The sequence below is a fragment of the Betta splendens genome, chromosome 16 (assembly GCF_900634795.4).
Source record: "Betta splendens chromosome 16, fBetSpl5.4, whole genome shotgun sequence".
NCBI classification, from domain to species: domain Eukaryota; kingdom Metazoa; phylum Chordata; class Actinopteri; order Anabantiformes; family Osphronemidae; genus Betta; species Betta splendens.
The window spans coordinates 14543801-14563848 of NC_040896.2; the positions used below are offsets into that span (position 1 = coordinate 14543801).

General features: G+C 48.2%; 1 protein-coding gene and 3 long non-coding RNA genes across 4 annotated transcripts; 2 read left to right on the forward strand and 2 right to left on the reverse strand.

Annotated features, from left to right (window-relative positions):
- Positions 1–886: 886 nt before the first annotated feature.
- LOC129603165 (uncharacterized) lies at positions 887–8353 on the forward strand. The gene is made up of 2 exons (XR_008692854.1): positions 887–1027; positions 7942–8353. It is a non-coding gene; the product is annotated as an uncharacterized LOC129603165 (long non-coding RNA).
- LOC121201708 (uncharacterized) lies at positions 5808–10779 on the reverse strand. Its single transcript, XR_005896785.2, has 2 exons — positions 10301–10779; positions 5808–6799 (listed from the first exon to the last, which is right to left on the reverse strand). It is a non-coding gene; the product is annotated as an uncharacterized LOC121201708 (long non-coding RNA).
- Positions 10780–11769: 990 nt separating this feature from the next.
- twist1b (twist family bHLH transcription factor 1b) lies at positions 11770–13042 on the reverse strand. Its single transcript, XM_029130546.3, has one exon. The coding sequence runs from the start codon at positions 12865–12867 to the stop codon at positions 12361–12363; it is 507 nt and encodes a 168-aa protein (XP_028986379.1). The 5' UTR covers positions 12868–13042; the 3' UTR covers positions 11770–12360.
- Positions 13043–16694: 3652 nt separating this feature from the next.
- Positions 16695–19757, forward strand: LOC114843044 (uncharacterized). Its single transcript, XR_005896788.2, has 2 exons — positions 16695–18863; positions 18955–19757. It is a non-coding gene; the product is annotated as an uncharacterized LOC114843044 (long non-coding RNA).
- Positions 19758–20048: the final 291 nt, after the last annotated feature.

Here is a 20048-nt window from a genome sequence, read left to right on the forward strand (position 1 = left end):
TGGGGCACAAATGAAATGAAGGCAGTTGTGTTTTTGAATTATGCTCCAAAATGGCAAATGTCGTTTTATGTGAAACCGCCTTCGTTTCCCGAGGGACCGCAAACATTTTAGAGCCGGCGTTTCTGCACAATATATTAAACATAAGTCTGCGAGGGCTCGACGTTCCCCGTATAATTCACATACTTCATCATAAGGAATGAGGAACTACACGGCTTCACGTTGTGGGACTTTGGGTGGAGGCCAGAGTGTGAAACAGCTCTGTGACAGCTCCGCGGTGCTACATCACAGTTTGAGGAACAGCACAGTGTAGGCATGTTGTTGACTGAACATAACGCGCTACTAATCTAATGTAGGGACGTGTTACCCGACCAGACGGCGGCGCCGGCCGTCGTGACACAGCTTCTCCCCGCGCATGAGGTGGGAGCCGGGGCATCGGACGCCTCGGGCCGCGGTTCTGAACTTCATCTGGCGCCGCCACCTCATGCGGCCTGGTGTTAATCGGCCGTGAACACGCCAGCGCGGAGCACAAGTGAGTGGGAACAGGTGGCCTCCGGTTCCCCTCCTTCCAGGTCCCGGCTCCGGGCTTCTGGACGCATAGTTGGACAGCTTGCATTCTTGGGGGGGGGGGGGGGTCCTCCCAAGTCGCTTTATTAGTAGGAGAAGAGAAAGCTCAAATAGTGTTTACATATGTGCATAACACAGATTTTGAGTTTCATAGTCATGAAAGTCATAGTGTTATTTATGTCCTTTTTTTGGATAAAAACCAAATCTTTGTTTTGTATTTTCTATATTACTGCGACGACCCAGAGACCTTTTTCTGTTGTAGATGCTTCAGTCGCTTCCTGTTTGGGTCCCTCAGCGTTATTAATGAGCCTAATCACGCCCACCTGCGCCGCTTCCGGGCTCGTGTTTAACCAGCCGTCAGTCGCTGCTCGGGTTGCCAGGTTGGACCTTCTGCCGGTTTCAGGTGGCGTCCTGCACGTTTCACTGCTCGGGGGTTTGATGGCGTCTCTCTGCTCCAGGTTATGTGAGTGACTCATGTTCTGTTTTTGCCTCGCTCTTGGCTCAATTACTGTTTTCGTCGCTGTAGTTTTGAAGTGTTTTCTTTCTCGACCGTGTTGGAAAAGCTCATGTTCAGGAGCGTCTTTTTGCACATGTTGATGAAGAAGCAGCCGAGCGCTTCGGGAGAATCCTGTGACTCATTGCTGTCATGCGTTAACACTGCTTCACCGGCTGTGCCAAGTTAATGCTGTCCAGTTTCTTCTTAATATTAGTCACAAACTTCTATTGAATTGTGTGTGTGCGTGTGCGTACGTGTGTGTGCTCACTCACATTTGGCCTCATTTTCTGTTCACGTCTTGGATGTTGAACTTGTCATGATTGTTTCATTCAGTCTGGTCGTCACCAGAGTCTTTCCATGCTCTGGTAACTCATCGCCACGGTCTGTGAATGCTTTTATTATGAAGGGCTAAGAAAATCAGCATGCTTATTTACTTAGTGATTAGATGGAGGCAATTGATTCTTTCTGAGGGGGTTTAAATTTTAGTGCCGACCTGATTAACTGGAAAACATCTTTATGCTCCTACACGGTTTGAAACCCACTGGGACTCTCATGCTCGGGTCAGAGGTTGGATCATCGGCCTCTATATGCTGACAATCGCCCTCGTCCAACAAAATTACACAATGACTGATTAATGAAGCTTGAAGTGGTTTTAATTGTCCAGAGATTTCAGTTGGGTTCCATCAAGTTCTGCAACGAGAATCATTTCACCTTTTTATGTCAAAGGACAGATGTTGCAGTTGTTTTTCTCTCCCCGAGGAAAAGATGGTTCATATGCATAATTCGGGGTTTGGCCTCTGATGGAGCCACTCCTTCCTCTGTCCTGCAGAAGCTGTGAAGGACCGAGGTCTCCTGCGTCTCGCTGGCCGGTGCAGCGAGCGGCTCCAGCCCATGCGTGTAATGCTGTTTGTAATGAGGAATCTAAACAGCGAGCAGCAGTGAAGCATGACAGGAATGTGTTTCCATTGGAGGGAGCTGTGTGCGGGGAAAACGGAGAACAGAAGAAGAAGAAGAAACGGCCACGCACAGATGTGTCGAGGAGCAGCGCTCATTTGGGCCAGAACGGAAGACTAATGTTGTTGTACATTGGCCGTGGTTCTGCCAGCCCTCCCTCATCAATTGGTTCCCTACCAGCGTCTCCCCCGCCTCCCTCCCTCCCCCCGTGCTTCCCCGAGACTCTGTTTGCTCAGGTGGACAGTGACACAGTTCTGAATGAGCCCCCCCCCCTCCTCCCATTCTGCATGCATGGCTGTAGACTGTGTCATGGGCTCAGGGTCCGGAGGGACCTGCAGAGAGCAGGAAGTTGAAGCTGACGCTCAGGTTCAGTCGGAATGAGACGGAGCAGGAAGTCCAGGAGCGAGGAGGAAAACGCAAAACGCAAACGAGAGATGGAGAAAAAGAAGATGGGACAAAAGGGGAGCGATGGAGGGAAAGGTCCGACCACCCGTTCTGGGACACGGTCCACGGAGGCCGCGTTTGGCGTTGACGTGATGGTGCCACGCCGCCTCAGAGCCGCTGTCAGGGATCTCATCCTGCAAAGACTAATTACAGTGTAAACACTGCGTTGGGGCTGTGGGCCCCTCCGCTCCACTATTTACCTCCTCCTCCAAACAATCCTGACATCCATCCTCAGGCCGATCCCGTCCATGGAAACCTTCAGCGCTTGTTTGTTTGGTGGGAACCTGGCGCCCGGATGCAGGTTTCAGCGCGGGCGAGCGGGAGACGCGTGCTGCAGCCGAGCGGCTCCCACCTGCAGAACGCGACGGGATGCCGCTCTGCGCCCGAGCCCATCCGGGTTCTTCACGAGGAGGGAGGGGGAACGTGGCCTGAACAGACGCTTCGAAGCCGGAGACCGTCAATGGAGCCGATACTTGCGGGGGGGGGGGGGGGGCGCGTGGAAGGCGTGACGGAACATCTCGGCCCGTACATAAAGCAGACGCCACCGGCGCTGAGCAGCGGCCAATCACCTGCAGCCTAATCACTACCACATGCAGCCTAAGATGCTTTTAAGGCGGAGGGAGAGTTATGGCCTGCGAGGTCTTTGAGCTCCGAAAATAAACAAGGGGACTGCTACTGCAGGCAAGGGTGCATCCCCTTTAAAGCCTTTATTTATTTATTTGAAGATCACTTCATGCCCGACCCCTACCTGTGTCCAAAACAGCCTCCAAACCCAAAAACATTAAAACCACATCCTCAACACAATAATTAAAAGATATGGTTTCTGTGCATGATTTGGTTCACCGTAAAAATACACGAGCCCAATATCGATGCTGGTTGATTATACATATTACTGATAACACAGGATCTGTGTCCACACTAACCTACAGCCCAGTGTGATGGCGTGTTCTCCAGCTCCAACACCTGGGGAGTGTTGACGTCCGGCCCGGCCCGGCCCGGCCCGGTCTCGCCCATCAGCTGCCTGGGAGGTGTAATAGGCTGCTTCACAAAGCAGAGACAGGAAATGAGCCCTGGTATCGCGCTCGAATCGGCTACATCTGGACTCAATTATTCATCCCGGTTGTTTTTGGCTGGTGATAAATGATTCAGTCACACCACTGACGCCGTTTCACAAGTAATAGAACTACTTTAAAGAGAGTTGGTGAAGAAAAGTCATTTTTGGAGCTCGGACGAGGAGGAGGCTGCCGTTATTCACCTGCAGCCAGGATGACTATTAAATTATAGGGGAAACGTATTAATATCCTGTTATTGGAGATTAAGAGTTTGTTGTTGTATCATCGTTGTGGGCTTTTTGATGCTTGATTTGTTTCGATAGAGCGTTTTCTTTATTGCAATCATATGTCCATAAGTGTTTTCTTAGAGCATAAATCCACACTACACTGTCTGTAATCTCACAACAAAGGCAGCGTCTTATTATCTTTATCTTGACACGCTGGTCTGGTGCTGGAGCCCGCTCCAGTGTTTTGTTGCACTTGCACGCAGGGCGGAGAGCAGCAAAAACATCCAAATCTCTCCCCCCGGTCCAACTCAAACACTGGCATTTGTGCCGCGACCGCAGGAGAGAGTTTAATCGCTCCTCGGAGGTCGGGAACCGTTGGCGGTTAATAAGTCATAAAATTTCCCCCTTAAAGAGGATGCGAGATTCCATCTGCAGGGCACCCAGTACAAAGGAGCGGAAGGCAAACATCTCGAGGTGGAAGCGGAGTGGGATCTGAGCGTGGCTGCTTGAGGAGAGTCCTCGGAGCACGTCCCTCAAGGAGGAGCAGGAACGACCACATAGCTCTGTAACTTTTTCTGACCTTCGTGATTACGCCTCCCCATTGTTGTGCCTGTCGTCCATTTTCTTGGGCCCTCGCGATGATTCCCATGGTAACGGCACCCGACGGGCCGTCACCGCGAGCCGACCCGCGCTGTCCTCCGCATTTCCCAGCTCGCCTCTGATGAGGGGTCTCTGCCTACGATCCCCCACCCCTGATGAGGAGGGCTCTCAGTTTCAACTCCAGGTTGCGAAGGGCCCCACATCCCTGTGTGAGCTCCTCTGCCTCCCCACCCGTCTCTCATATTCAACCACAAAGGGCATCCCCTGCGTGAATAAGGCTTGCTTTGAGCCAAGGAAGTGACCTAAACTGTCCCTTCTGATCCCCACGTCTCTGAGATCATATATCCTTTTGTTTAAGCAAATCATTTCAAAATGCTGCCATGTGGGTTTTGTTACCTTCGGTTGGAGGCAGGTTGGTGATTTCTCCGTGTGTCTGCTGTGCTAAACGCTTGGTTGATATGAATGAAGAATCCCGACTGCGGCGTCCAGAGTATTTCTAGGATTTTTACCTGAAAGTTCAATGAGGAACGGTCAAGTCAAGGGCCATCGGAGCAACTGCACTTATGCTGATGACGAAAAAAGCATGTCGGGCTCAAACGCTCTGTGACTCGGGCGACTCCTCTCAAAATATCCAGAGAACAAAAAGTAGTGTTGTGTGTCCTGTGGGGTTGAAAGAAGAAAATCTATTTACAAAAGCAAGCAAACATTTGATGACTAGCAGCAGGGGCAGGAGTGTTCCAGTGACCCGAGCCACAGGCCTCTGGCTGGATGCAGTTCTGCGTTCTCCCACTGCAGCGCTCTCCCTGCCAGCCCTCTGGGGCAGCGTTGAGATGAAACAGATAAGAGAATTGTCTCTAATGAAACCCAGATCCCGCGTTCCACGTGGACCGGGACCGGCCCGGCTCCATCTCTCCTTTCTCCTCCTCGTTCTGAAGGGGCCGCTTCGTATTGATCCTGAATTTGAGGAGGAGACCGTCCAAGCCTGTGCCTAATTCAAACCAGAGCTCGTGCACCAGCGCCAGCGGAGCCCCGAGACCGTTTGAAGTTCTGCAGGCGAACGCGGCACCGTGGGCCCAGTGGATCGTGTCGTCATGACAACCCTAATTATCTTCCTTTACAGCCTAGTTGTTACACAGGAAGGGAGCCATTATGTTCTTTGGGCATTTGCATCTCTCTGGGGCAAATGTTAAAGGTTGGGGAAATTAACCAAAATAACACATGGTGAGAACAAAACAAAACTTACGCATGTGTGAGAAAAGATGACTCACTGCCACATATCAGCACTGGTTTCACAAAACATTTCTTCAAGTAGCTACAATAATATGTTTAAAAAGCTATTTATATATTTAGATACTACTGTTAAAGCTCTTTAACCCTCGTTATACTGTTGAATGGTGCTTTTCTCACTTTTTACCATTTTATTTTTACTTCAACATTTTATGAAAAGCAGTGTAAAATAACCGGACTTGCTCCTGGTTCAGCGTGTTTTTATTAACGTTTGAGCTTTTCCCTAAAGAAACATGTTCTTCTGACATGATAATACACTCGTAAAACAAACACAACGCCGTGTTTCCTGATGCGCTCCCAGTTGTGTTCCGCTGTCGCCCGTGGAAATTGAACGTGTGTTTCTTCGCTTTTGGATGATGAGCGCCGGTACGAGACCGTTCGGTTCAGACGCAGCAGAACGCGGCCCAGACGCGCTTTCCCGTGGCAGATGCAGTGGCTCTGACATCCTATTCATTTATATTTAAGGGCAATGTGTCCGTTAGCTGCACCAAAGCAGTTCTATGAACAATAAGCCAAGATGTGAGTCATTGCGTCAACATTTGAAGCTGCTTTCCCTCGTTTACATATGCGTTACAGCACATGAAACCAATGAGGTCAATCGCACCAAGATTCTTTTACGCTTATGCAACGTTTCAGCCAACAAATGAAACGCCGTCAGCATTTTTAAAATTAATTGCATTAATCATTCAGGCGATTTTGTTTCTCCAAGATCGTTCAAACTTGGCATTAACATAACTAAAACCTCCGCTGTAATTAATAAACACAGCTTTTTCAGCTCCCTCCACATTAATCCAGTTAATTATTGTTACTGTCATGTAAAACCCAATGTCGCCGTTTACTCAAGGCTGCTCTCTGTGGATTTTCTTACCATGTGTGTAAGGAGCCTAATCAGAATAGAGGCAGCTCTAACCGTGTGACTCGAGGCTGAAGGTGTAGTCCCTCTGCTGGAGGTCACAGAGCTGAGCCCGTGTTTGACCCCACTGACCTCATGTCAAACCGGCCAATCACAGTGGACAAGGATCTGGCACCAAGGAAACCGACCTGGTTAAAACACCAGCTCGTGGGACCGCGTTTGCTGCTGTTCAGGTTATCGTCTTTGGTCCGACCAGGTGGGTCGCCGCCTGGTGAGCTGAAGGGTCCCGACGCGTGTAGGGAGAGTCGGCGCCTTGGTCCTGCTGGGATGTAAGGAAAAAGCACCATGAGTCATAAGTTATAAGCAACATTAAAGCCAGGTGAGAATTCGCCCAAAGCAACACAAATGAAAATCAGTCCTGTTTACAGCTCTGGTTTATGTCATAGCAACGCCTGACGGGATGTTTTAAGGATTACCTAACTTAAAATGACTGTTGACCACAAGCTTCCTCAGCTTGTTCAAACCCACATTTTCATGCTAAGGTTCTACTTCTAGTTTTTGATATTTCAATGCATAGGCTGCTGGACCTTGTAGTAGAGTAACACAAACCGTGTCTACACAATCAGTGGAGATGTTTGAGAGGTCGACATCCAGCCTGTGGCCATAGTATCTCTGTGAATTGGGTGGATGATGCAGGAAGTTGACACTGTTTGATTCCTAAGCAAAATCTGCATCATATCAAAAGTGTGAATGGATGAAAAATTGTTTAGATGTTTTCTTTGATTAAACAAAGTCCTTATCTTGACACAATAAGAGGTAGATGATCAGGGTTTCTCCGCCTCCATGTCCTAATGCCTCTGCCTGGAAAGAATCCACCAAATTGGATAAGAATAAAGTACTTGATGGTTCAGAAAGAAAAGAGTCCATTGTAACTCTAGGTAACAACACTCCAATTATCAGCACGACCAGCAGGAGGCATTGGGATTAATACCCAGGGAGCAGAGTCCCCTCAGGGGCCGAGTGAGGATGCTGAGCCATTAGAGCCTTATTAACCCCAGAGCATCACACAAAGCCTGCACGTTGCACTCAGCACTTAGACTAACTGGGTCCCTGTCAGGTACAAGTCTGTCCTGTTCTATCAGAATGAGATCAACGTCTCTACGCAGAGGTCGTCCTTCTCCCAAACAGGCCTTTGTGCTGGATTCCTTGATTGAGCCAGGCTTCGCTTGTGCATAAATACTCTGTCTTGATTGAGCATAAACAGGAATGTTGGAAATCGCCGACTCCCCTGCACTCCAGCTGTATGTTTATACTTCCTGGGAGAGGCCCTCTGTTTACGGACGGCGGAAGAACACAAATAATCATCCCCCTGAAGTGAAAAACTCCGCTTTTATTACGTGCAAGGTCCTTGGACGCCATTGTGTGGGCTCGCGCCGGCCTCTGATTGCCTGTTTGTTATTCCAGCGCCTCTTCCGAGCCAACGGGGACCCGGGCCAGTTCCAGAACGTGCCGAGCCCTTTTCCAGCCTCATTCCGGTGTGACGTCATCGCGTATTCCCCTCCAACACATTGATCCACGTCTTGTCTGCAGCCTGGGTGGCACGCGTCACGTTCAACGAGGCTGCGGCGCGGGGTGAACACGTCCCATCGGGCGCTCGTGCCTTTTGGACGCGCATCAAAGGACGCGTCTGCTTGTGCGTGCGCAACGTGCCGTCATCCGCTGCGACCGGCGCGCCATTCATCGCGATGGAACGCCGAGCTGTTATGGCGTCACGTTCTCAGCTGAAATCTGTAATTTGCCAACTTAAACATTGTGTGTGTGTCCACAAACCTTCAAGCGGATTTAAACAAGCATCCATTAAACATGTTCTCTGACAGCCCAGACTGCACAAGTACCTCTATTGTATCCATTTAAACCAAATACCTCAACAAAAAAAAAATTTAAACACAGTAACTCTGACAAAGACAATTTAACTCAAGTGAAACTTTTCAGGTGCATTACTTCAGGATTTTGGTCTTAAAGCAAGAACATGAAGCAAAGAGCTTTAACGGTGCTTTTGGGTGAATTGAAGTCCCCCATCGTCCCCCTCACGCCTAAAGCTGCTGAATCTGCACGATTTTTTTCTCTAGTAGAAAACACTCCAGATGGTGAGATCATCATCAGATGACAGCTCCCAACAACCAAAGACCTTTTGAACCTATCTGATGTGATACTGAAATCCTTCAGGTTTTGTTGAAACCTTTGTAACCAGATTAGCTGCAAAATCATTAGTTCTGAAAAGGGAGACATGGGCGTCAAGGAAAATAAAATGTGGTTCCAATAATTTTAGAGCTGATGCTTATTCTCAGCTTGGAAATTCAACCCACAGGGAAACTAGTTTAACTCTGAACATTTTTGGAACATTTAAATTAAAAACTACGAGCCGTATATGTTGCCATGAAAACTTCCATATTTTATGACCTGAGCAGGTGTCAACTAAGCGTCAATGATGTCCCTAAAATTGCAGCTGTCAACCACTAAACTGAAATTAATACTTTATAATTAATGACTATATTGATATTAGACTCCAAATCTATTTATTTATCTTAAATTTGCATAAACAAGCACTTTTAGTCTGTGATAAAATGAACATCTGCTGCAGATGTGACTTCAGTTGTGACTTCACACGTGCAGCGTGGCTGTTTCAATTACCTTTTCTTCTATGCGAATGAGTGCTATTAAGACTTTTCACGTGTGTGCAGTAATAGATAAAATTCTGCTTTGGAAATGTTCACGTATGCAGTAATCAGAAGGAACCGATGCCTCGATGGAGGCTTCGGTTCAGCTTCTCCGTTTCTCTGAACTTGTCTAAGTGCTCCTGGGTTTAATATACACGTTTTAGGGCAATGTGAAAGGTGCTGATGAACCCGTGTGTGGGGACAAAAGCCGTTTGATTATAGACCAGAGAATTCTTCATTTCTCACAATGGAAAATCTGGAGTTTCACTTAAATCTGTGGAGCAGGCAGTAAAATCTGCACCTGTTCTTTCATGTTAGGCCCTGGAAAAACGAAAAGCTAAGCAAAAACAACTTATTCAAATGTTGTGTTCAAATATTTCTGATATGGAATGACACTAATGATAATAGCACATTTATTTTAATTTCCACATGCAACAGATCCTACAATTTTTTAACATTGAAATGTAGAAAAACTTAAAAATAAAAATGTAATATATGAATAAATAACGTGACCTATATACCGTATTCCTTTTTAACCACAAATCAATTTATGCGAGATTTAAAAAATATTATAATTGTATGCAATGTCCACGAACTTAATCTGAACCTAAAAATAATAATGTTTTATAATTATAGTATATTTTATTTGGCAATTTATTTAGCATACGAACTGTTATCTTTAACTGTATTTTAATGTAAGGTATTAATAGAAATTATTACATAAAAAACGACATATTACTGACGTCACCAAAAATCTAGAATGAGTGTTTTTCAAAAGCACAACATATTTCATCGTCCACTTTGATCCAACACCGCATGTGTTTGTGCAGCTGCAGTCTGCAATAAATGTGTCGTGCATTTTGTTTGTGGATGATAAATTCAGAATCCCACTCCACGGTTACTCCCTTCTCTTTAAGCCTCCTCCCACACACACACACACACACACACACACACACACACACACACACACACACACACACACCCTTTATTGTTGCGAGCCTCTATAAAAACATCCTGATCTTTATATCATCTTACAGACAAATAATGAGCGAGTCATCATCTCACACAATCAGCAGTCTCGGCCCGTCCGTGTGTTCACAGCCTACCTTTGTCTCGGCGCCGAGGGTCAGGCCCAGCCAGAGTCCTTCTCCCAGCAGGTGGCCCTTTTTATAAATCCATTTTAATCAAGCGTCGTGTATAATGTGAACGCCAGGCTTCAGCGTCTCCGTGCGCGGCTGTGAGGAAGCAGAGCTCCTCCGAGCTCTCCCTGCAGAGAAATGCGCTGCACGGCGAGCGCGCGGTCTGAACATCTGCTCAATTCACGTGACTTTTTTAAAAAATACTAACATCTGTTCTAAATAGGTTTCATTCTGTGCCTCTGCATCGCCTCAATTGGCAACTCCTCTCTCCTCGCAGAGAGAGAGGAGACGGATTTAAGGGTATTGCGTTGCATGAGGCAGGAATAGTTTTGTAGAATGAAGACTTTAGCTTTTTGGAGAAACGGGTTAGAGTTAGTGTTTGGTCTGTAAACGTTTCAGGGGAAGCTGTTTGCTGAGCTTTGGGCCCAGACCGTGTTTATGAAGCGTTTCCCCCTGAACCTTCCCCGAGGATTGACTCGGTGTGCAGACCTACAGCCTACCTTCACGGCCTCCTTAAATTTCATAGACATCTGGGAATTCCATGCGTGCCTGGCAGGCCAATTCCACACCTCCAAACGGGCACACGCTTTGATTTGGACGGTGAGAAACACTTTCCCAGATCGCTAAGATCAATCACAGCGCGATTACAGCAGATTTATTCAGTGGCAATAATCGGGAATACGTTCCAAGATTACGGGACGAGGGCAAGGACGCAGAAGGTTTAATATTATGTTGAAACGGAACTACGAAAATAACGCGAGATTAACATAAAAAATATTAATATCTATTAATGGCTTTTGAAGCTCACACAGGGCAGCTGCAGTAAAGGTGTTTCGACAACACTGAAGAAAGCTTCAAGTTCTTCATCGACCACGTTTGAAACATCCTGGACTCTTAAATGCACCATTGTTTACGCTCATACTGAAGAATGGCCAGAATGCAGCAGGTTGACTTGAGCCCTCTGAGCTTATAACGAATTTACTTATAATGGGGCGTTTGAGGCCCAGACCCTAAATCAACTATAAGCAATCTTAGGGAAAGACAAAGTGTATATATGTAGGTTTATAGTTTAGTTTATATATATTATGGTGTTCTTGAAACTTTATTTTATTTTCTATTTAATTATTTGCTACACCAGATGTTTTTCATTATATAAACTGTTAACTTTGGACTTTTCTCAAATAGATAAATTAAAAATGACTTAAAGGAATGTATTGTTTTTTTAAATATGACCTGTGTAATAATTAAGTAAATAGCTGCATGTTTCTCCGCTTCAACTCGAGCCAATAACAACTCCATCTGTTTTCCCCGGTGACTACGACTAGCATTGTGCAAGCTCCTGTCATAAAGTTGACGTGGGCAGGAGACCAAAAGACATGTGCACGTAAAGCCTATACATGTACTGTAGGAATCAACCAAGTATGGAGGTGAGATAGGACAAAAACAGAGTCCAGCGTTTTTATCGTCATTTTCTTTAATGCAAAAAATATACAAACATTTACACGAGGACGATAGTAAAAAAATGTATTTCAGACACAGGATGAACTCCTCGACAATAAATAAATAAATGCATTCTGAAAATATTTTTGCACAGGTTAAATCCACAAAGGTCAGGGTGTAACGTGAGCTACACCACCAGTTGACAGCCTCACACCAGGAAATCTGAGAGAACCGCTTCAACAACACTCCTTTTATACGTTTAACACTGGTCGTCAGCGACACAAAGACGCGTTAGTGGGGCGCGCGGAGCTGAGTCCCAGTCGGGCCTCTGCAAAGCAAAGCGGTCCCCACAGCTTCTGTCTGCTCTGGCTTAAACAGTGTGATCCCATGTATCCAGCATTGGACTCCAGATGTGCCCCGTCAGAGCGTGTTCAGGAGATTCAGCAGTGACCTGTGGCTCGGAGAGGGAGTTGAACGTCACTAAACCGGGCAGAGAGGCGTGCAGAGGGGCGGCCGCGGACGCCGGCCCGGCGCCACGGGCTCCGGGTCGCACCGGACCGGGCGCACGCGCGTTCGCCCCGCAGATGCTAGTGAGACGTTGACAGGGACCAGGCGCCCTCCATCCTCCACACGGAGAAGGCGTAGCTCAGCCTTTCGTGCGCCACATAACTACAACTTGACATTTTGGAGTCCAGCTCGTCGCTCTGCAGCACCTGGCAGAGGAAGTCGATGTATCTGGCCGCGAGTTTGAGGGTCTGTATTTTGCTGAGCTTATCCGAGGGTAAAGTGGGGATAATTTTCCGCAGAGCCGCGAACGCCTCGTTGAGAGACTGGGTCCTCTGTCGCTCTCGGATGTTGGCCATGACCCTCTGCGACTGGAGCTCCTCGAAAGACTGGGGGCTGCTGCTGCTGGACTTCTTCTCTCTTTTCCCAGGGGTCGGGCTATCTGAGTCCTCCCCGTTTCTCCTGCTCGGTCTCCTCTTCCTCCCACATCTCTTCGGCTGCCTGTCCAGCTCCCCCTCGCTGTTGCCCAGGCTGTCCACAGGAGAAGCAGGGGAGCTGCTCGATTCTTCCCCCATATTTTCCTCAGACATCTCCACTTGGGTAGGTGGCGCCCAGAAAGTGTCCAAAAAACGAGTTCCCTCTCATGAAGTCAAAGAAGTAGTCCACCTGTAGGTCTGGCTGGCTTTGGGGACACGGGAGGATCCATAGATGGGTTCCGGGAAGGACAAGTCTTTTCTGATTCTTGAAAAACTTAGGCACTTCTTATAGGCTGCATGGCGTAAACTTTTGGGGAGGGAGGGGCGAGGCGAGGGGTGGGAGCATCCGAGGAGCTCCCAAAGCAAAGTCTATTAGAAAAAAAAATAGTTGAGTAACACTGGAGTTTTATGCAGTTGCGCTATAATCACAAACGCCGCTAAAATAACGTTACGGGATAAATCGTGTGGGGGGAAAAAATCAACGACTTTGTGATCGTGCCTTTTTATTTTAACTTTACATCCATCGGCATCCAAGTTAATTTGCTGGTGCCTCTTCATGTCGCTGCCGCTGTTTGTTCTAGTCTCCAGTGATTTTTACGAGCTGACAAGTCGTTTTTAAATCAAATATTATGCAACACTGGCACATCTCCGTAGACCGAACCCGCAGGGACTTCGGATTCGTGTTTCCATCTAGTCTTATTTAAGCCAAGTGAGATCAAAGGACTCTCATCCAGGCAACATATGATCCCAATCTTGCACTTTTGTGGCGCAGCCAACGCTGCAAAGTTTTTCCTCAGACTTTAACTTTGTGCTCTAATTATATTCCCCACAAGAGGGCACGTTTTGTATGCGGTAATGCACCACACAGTATATAGGAGATGGTTCATGTGTCTTAGTTCATCCATAAAACAACACAAAGTCATTATTCTGTGTTGATGCGATCGATCGGGGCTGAAGAGAGGGCGGCTCCGTGTGTCCAGCCCTCCACTCGTCACCGAGATGCTGATACAATATCCATCTTGTTCGGGGCAGGATTGCTTTGTTTAGGTTGAGGACGGCTGTGTTCCACGGGAGCTGCATCTGGATGAGGGAACGGGGGGGCAGTCGGGGTCAGAGGTCACGACACTAGTGAACATCCATTCACGTCTTCGTGGCCCCATGAGCGTAAGTATTGTTCCAGGTGAAGCAGATGCTTGTTCAAGTCGGACTGTCTATGTTAATCAGCTTTTTAATTAAAGGCGAGTCACGCTTATTTCATGGTAGTGACTCAGTCAATGCACGCTAACATGTGGATATGACTCAGTGAGACGTCAGAGGTTGTAACTTTAGTGGCTTTGTATGTGGAGGTAATGACAGACTCTTTAAGGTGCGTTTACCTGGTGGCCCTGTCCATGGTGCTGATCTCCTTCCCTGTGTACCTGCTGTACCTTCACAGGTGAACACACACCTTCAACAAACCTGTTGGACTTCTCCTACTGTTCTTCTGTGGTGTTTTGAATTGTGTGCACAACGTGTGATATAATGAAAGTTCAGTCTGGATCGTAAATATCTGTAAAACTATATATTTTAAAAATTCTTATTCCTTTTTTCCCAGCACTCCAGCTCTGGGCAGAATTGATGCAGACATGTTGAGCTGCTTGTCGGTCCGTTGGGCCACAAAGACACGTCAGCGTTCCTCACTTCTGCGATTAATAATCCAGAAAACTGTGCTTACGCCGACTCTGCTCTCACGTTCCTGGGCAGATTGCTGTTAGTAGTTCAAGGTTTTGCTGCTGAAGTGACTCTGAGAAAACACAGCTGCCTCTCGCAAGCATGTCGTCACAGGAGAACTCTGCCGGTGTTGATCTTTAATAAAGACAGACTCGTCATCTGCCAGAATCACCGTGTCAGGGCCTGACGATTGCAGCAAGAGGGGATGAAAAGCAGTTGTTTCACTGGACGGGGCGGTGGCAAATAACAGGCGGAGAAAGCCGATGCGTTTGTAAATGAGCCCAAGTGGGTGTCATGACAAAGTCAAGCGTGCGCCACGGACTCGTGCAACGACCCCGGGGCGTCATCGGCCGCCCTTCCCCGAGGTCACGTCAAAGCAGACACAACTCAGGCGCGCACTCGCCGCGCTCGGAGCCAGAGGCGGCTCCGCGGAGACCGCTCCGTTTCCCCCGCTCCGGCCCGCGGAGAGGCAGCGCTGCTCTGTCGGCCCACTGCTATCTATTGAAACAACAAACCGCACTTCTCCACATGCACGAGACTCCCACGGCTGACAGCGAAATTCACGCTCACTCCATTTAGGCCCAGCCACAGTGAGTGCGGCGTCAGCTCGCAGAGATGGATCAAGTGAATGGGATGAGACGAGACAACGGTTTGCTCTTCAAAGGGAAGTCCAGATAGCCTCTAATCAAGCGGCCGCACTAACGAGGTCAGGCAGCAGAGATGGACGAGAGGCCGACAGGCTTTTTCCTCAGCCAGCGTCCGCTTCTGCAGAGAAATCCAGACGTCATATCTGGGTCCCTTCTGATAACGGCAGAGCAGCGGTGGACAGAGGATGCGGGGTGTTGAATAGGGAGGTGAGGATGAAAACAGTCTTTTATAAGCCGTCTGGACACACAGGAGCCAGGAGTCCTGACGTTGGCTGTAAAAGAAAGTCTTTGAAAGGCAGCTGCTTTGATGTTGCAGGTTCTAATCGTGGCCGAGCTGGTTTTTCAGCAGCAGGGCACAAAATAACTTTGTCTGAGAAAATGCAGAACGGCCTGAACGTCTGATTCAGTGCATAAACACACACACACATATGTAGATGGTTCCCTTTTAATCTATTAATATCATCTTAAAGACTCTGTGGGATGTCTACTGCACAATGACACCTTATTAGCTGCCACTAAGAAGCAACAAACCTCCAGTATGTTTTCACAGCTTGGGAGCTCAGGGTGATGTAGAGTCTGTGGAAGAAGTGGCATCCCAGCAGTATAATCTGTTTAAGACACACACACACACACACACACACACACACACACACACACACACACACACACACACACAAAACAAACACAAGGCTTCCTCCAAGACTCTAGAGGAACTTCTTTATCCTTACACATCACTATTTAACGGGCGGATTGGCCCTTTTTCTCTTGTTGAGCACCAGCTCGTTTGGTTCGGCGCTCCTGCCACGACTGAACCTTTAAAACCTCATCACCACTGAGCTTTGCCTTCTGCTGCCAGTAAAGCCTGTTGCCACCCAGCGGACCACACACACATTCACGCAGGCTCCTGCAGCACAGAGACCAGAGCATTGACCCATGCAGTGCAAATATCCAGGCTCACGCTTCCAGCGGCTTCACCGTAGTTTGGCCCGACTATAGGTGCTCGACAGGCACTGGTGAGTTTAGACATTCTGTGTCTCATAAAAATAACCCCGATAAATCCCAACTTTCTGCAGGAGTGCGTGGAGGAACGATGCAACCAAGTGGCTGGAAAGCGGACGCGCCGCATCCCATGACCGCGACGTCGGCGGTGGTGCTTCGTCCTCAGAGTCCCGTCAGAGTCGGCGTTAATAAGGGCTGTGTGAGGCGAGAGGAGGTCAAACAGAGAGCTCCAGCTGCACAGGAGGATGGATAGCAACGCAGGGAGGTGATGGGCAGCGAGCGGGGACCTGGGGAGGGGCTCCCATCCTCTGCCAGAAACAACAGAGGAGGAGGAGGACGGACGTGCCCTTTACAGACACCGAGGTCTGAACTGTGAGGTGGTAGCGAGGCCCGCGCCGCAGCGGCCGCTCCCGTCTCCCCCAGGATCCCGCTCACCTCCGCTCCTCCCGGGGTGTCAGTCGGAGGCGCCCTCCTCCGCCTCCCTCGCCGGGCCCGATCTGTCAGGACACAATAGGCCACCTCTCCCCGGCTATGTTGTCTTTGGAACGAGAGCCCCGCGGCCCCGCTCGCGCTCCCTCTCCGTCGACAGGAATTAGCCGAGAGGACGGTCTCCCTCCACGGAGACCTCCCCCGCCCCCCAAACGCAGCTCGCTGTTTGTTGCTCTTGAGCCGTTGATGAGTGCGGATGCTGTAGTCGTGGCCACCCAGATCTTTTAAACAAGTATTTGTCTTGTTTTGAGCCGTTCATCGCCTCCAATAGATTCGGCCATGTTTGCGGAGATGAGTTGGCTGTCAGAGCTCTCTCATGTTCATGCTGTGAAGCGTACACACCTGCAATGAGAAGACGGTGAAAGGAATGTGTCTATAAGTAGATGTGGAGAAAACCTGTTTTCCTCATGTTGGCCGTGGAAGTCAGCACATGGATCAATGCAACTTTGAGCTCAGCCTCAGACTGTTATTATTAACAATGCAGCGAAAGGAGCTCCGCTGATAGACTTCGACTGAGTCGCTTATCTGTAAAATGCAGCTCTTTTACCCAACAGTGACGTGCTCATTAACAAAATGTGCCGCAATCCCAAACATTCCCATGACTAATCCCGGCTCTCTCCCATCTGGTTTCTAGATCACGGCCGAATGGGGAGTGTCACGGTTGGTACATCAGACCTGTCAGCGGAGGGACACGCGGGCTGCCCCTCCCCCACGCCGCCGCCGTGGTGGTGGTGGTGGTACACCTGACACAACTGATGGGGTCACGTCGACCAGTAAAGCAGCCCACCGACAGGAGGAGGCACAGACGCTGCCGCGCCGTGACGTGCAGATGCGGAGGCTTTATCGAAACCGGCTTGTTGTTTTTTCGCACCTCAGCCTCCGTCGAGTGATGGAGCTCGGCTTGTGTGAGGCCGCTTGATGGAAAAAGTGAGAGCGAAGCGACGTGTCCAAGGATCTGGATGGCGATTACTCACAAAGCTGCTCCGAACGCTGCCAAACACTTCAGGTTGTTTTTTTTTTTTTTTCTCCCTGTGACTCATTTGGTAACAGAGCTTCCTCCTTCCCAGCGGTGGTCATGGGAAGAGGCTCCAAGCAGGCTGTTAGTCAGAAGAAAAGCACTGAGCTCTGGGCAACAATCGACACCTTGTAACAGGCACCGCCAAGCTTTTATTTTCGAGCTAAAACTGGAAGCCCACAAACCAGTGACAACCTCCTGTGGTTCAGATATGGATCTGCAGAGGAGAGGAGCCTGACAGCAACTGTTCTAACAGTCTGCTAATGTTATAGTGAAAGGAATCGGTGCACAAGAAATAAAATCGCTAAGTCTGAAATCCGTTTTTTTCAGTCAGAATCCTCCTACAGGTGTCGTCGACTTCCTGTTTTCAAGAAGGTTAAGCTGCTGTGGTCTCAGCATGTGAGTTGTGTTCACTTATGCAGTTTATTTTACGCCAACTAACTAAAACCCAAGTGATAAATGATGTGCCGCCGCAGAAACAGTAGACCCCTGTTCTTTTTTTTCGGACTCCCCTGATTGCTGAAGTTTTTCTGCTTTCACATCATCTATTACCAAATTATTAGGGTGCTTTGGAGGCTGGAGGACACCAGCACTACCTTTACAGCAAGCATAAATCACCGGGCTAATAAATTGAACGCTAAATGACTTCTTGCCCTCCACATATATCATGGAGCCAAACCAAATGAAGCCTTATATACCCCAGAGAACTGAGGAATGCTTCTGTTCATAACAGTGATTTGTGGATGGATCCCTTGCTGCTGCTTTCGGGAGTCACGGCATGAGACGCACTCTCCTCCAGCATCGTCGGGTGAAAAAGGACAGTTTAGGAAATTCTGAAAATCTGTAAGAAATGTAAACGTTTTGATGGTGATGTGCGGTCGGACGTGCTCTTTATGTTTAATTAAGATGTTTCCTTTGTGTTCAGAAATCCCACAGTTCATCTTCCTTCATCAGACAAAGGACGTGTTTGATGTTGTTATTTATTTATGTATGGAACACTTTAATAAGGCATCAGTGTGAGCAGCTGTGGATGAGCAGAAGCCAAACCAACACCAGGACACTGGCGCCATCCACTGGCTCCAACGCACCAGGCTCCTGCAGGCGGAGTGAGACTGCTTTATTACGTGCCACACATACAGGATCATGTTAATGGTGAAGGGGTATAATATAAACGCCACATTTTATCCTCCATGCTGCCAGCGTCTCCTCGTTCCCACCTGAGGAAGCAGCTGAGATGAGCTTCGCCTGTGGTGAGTGTTCCCTGTTCTCTCTCTAAACACGAGCCTCAGCACTGTTTGCGTCTTTCACTGCTAAAGAGTTAAAAGGAACATTTTTTTGCAGACACGTGTATTTTCCTCACACCCTCAAATATTCACTGACATGGACGCAGAGCTGCTGCCAAACCTGCAGCGGCGGCGGCGCCTGAAGGTGTTAATGTGCCGACGTGTCAGGACGAACAGCAGCGCCTCGTGTTCGTTGGCAGGGAGACGCGCCGCTCCTCTCCGTTTTGACCAGGTTTCAACCGAGACGACTCTGTGCGGCGTTCGCGAAGGCAGAGATGCGTCACTTGGCCCTCGGACGCCTGAAAGCCATGAGTCACACTTCAGCCTACGCGCTGAGTGAATGGATGAGACGATGACGGCGGCAGAGGTCAAAGCAGCGTTAGAATTATTCACAATGGACGCACTGAGGGTAAAGAAGAGATGAATTTCACCACCAGCATCAAAACAAGTGGTTGAAGCAAGCAACAACCTTCTTACACACAAGCTGAGGACAGTTATGCAACCAAACATTCCTCCTTTTGATGTGACTGCCCACATTTTCACTGAAAAGCAGGGGGCGACATAATTACTTTACTTCTTCACGCGCTTCAGTGCGTCCTTAAATGCATCTACAACGCACCTCTGCAAACATGCTCCGTCCCATTATGTGCATCTGTGTTTTATTAACAGTAATATTTCCTGTGACGCTCTCACACTTATGCATTTTGTTAATGTCCAAATCAATTTATTATAAAAGCCCCAATTAACTGTCTGTAATCAACAACAGTCAGAAGGTGGAATATTTTCACATTTAGAAACAAAACACTGCTTTTTTATATCTGGCACAGTCTGTCAGCTGCTATAAACAGCTCCCCAAACAAAGGTGGTCACATTTGGTTAGTGGCAAAGTTTGATGCCTGGCTGCATCTGAGAAATGGAGCGCAGAGGGCCGTGCCTGTTAGATGCAGGAGCTCAGCAAAAACCAGATGCTCTGCAACATGTCATAGCGTTGAACCACAATACATGAATAGTTTTAATAGGGTGAGATCAGATGTTGAGTTCTGAGCACATAACACTGTGTTTACAGCCTGCTTCAGTATGGATTCTTAATCATTAATGTTTAATCATAACCCATTATTGGGTGGTTATCTATGACGAGCCATGTGTTTGCAT

Bases quoted from the DNA above. Each gene is read 5' to 3' on its own strand.
- twist1b (XM_029130546.3), bottom strand. From the start codon at position 12,867: ATGTCTGAGGAAAATATGGGGGAAGAATCGAGCAGCTCCCCTGCTTCT.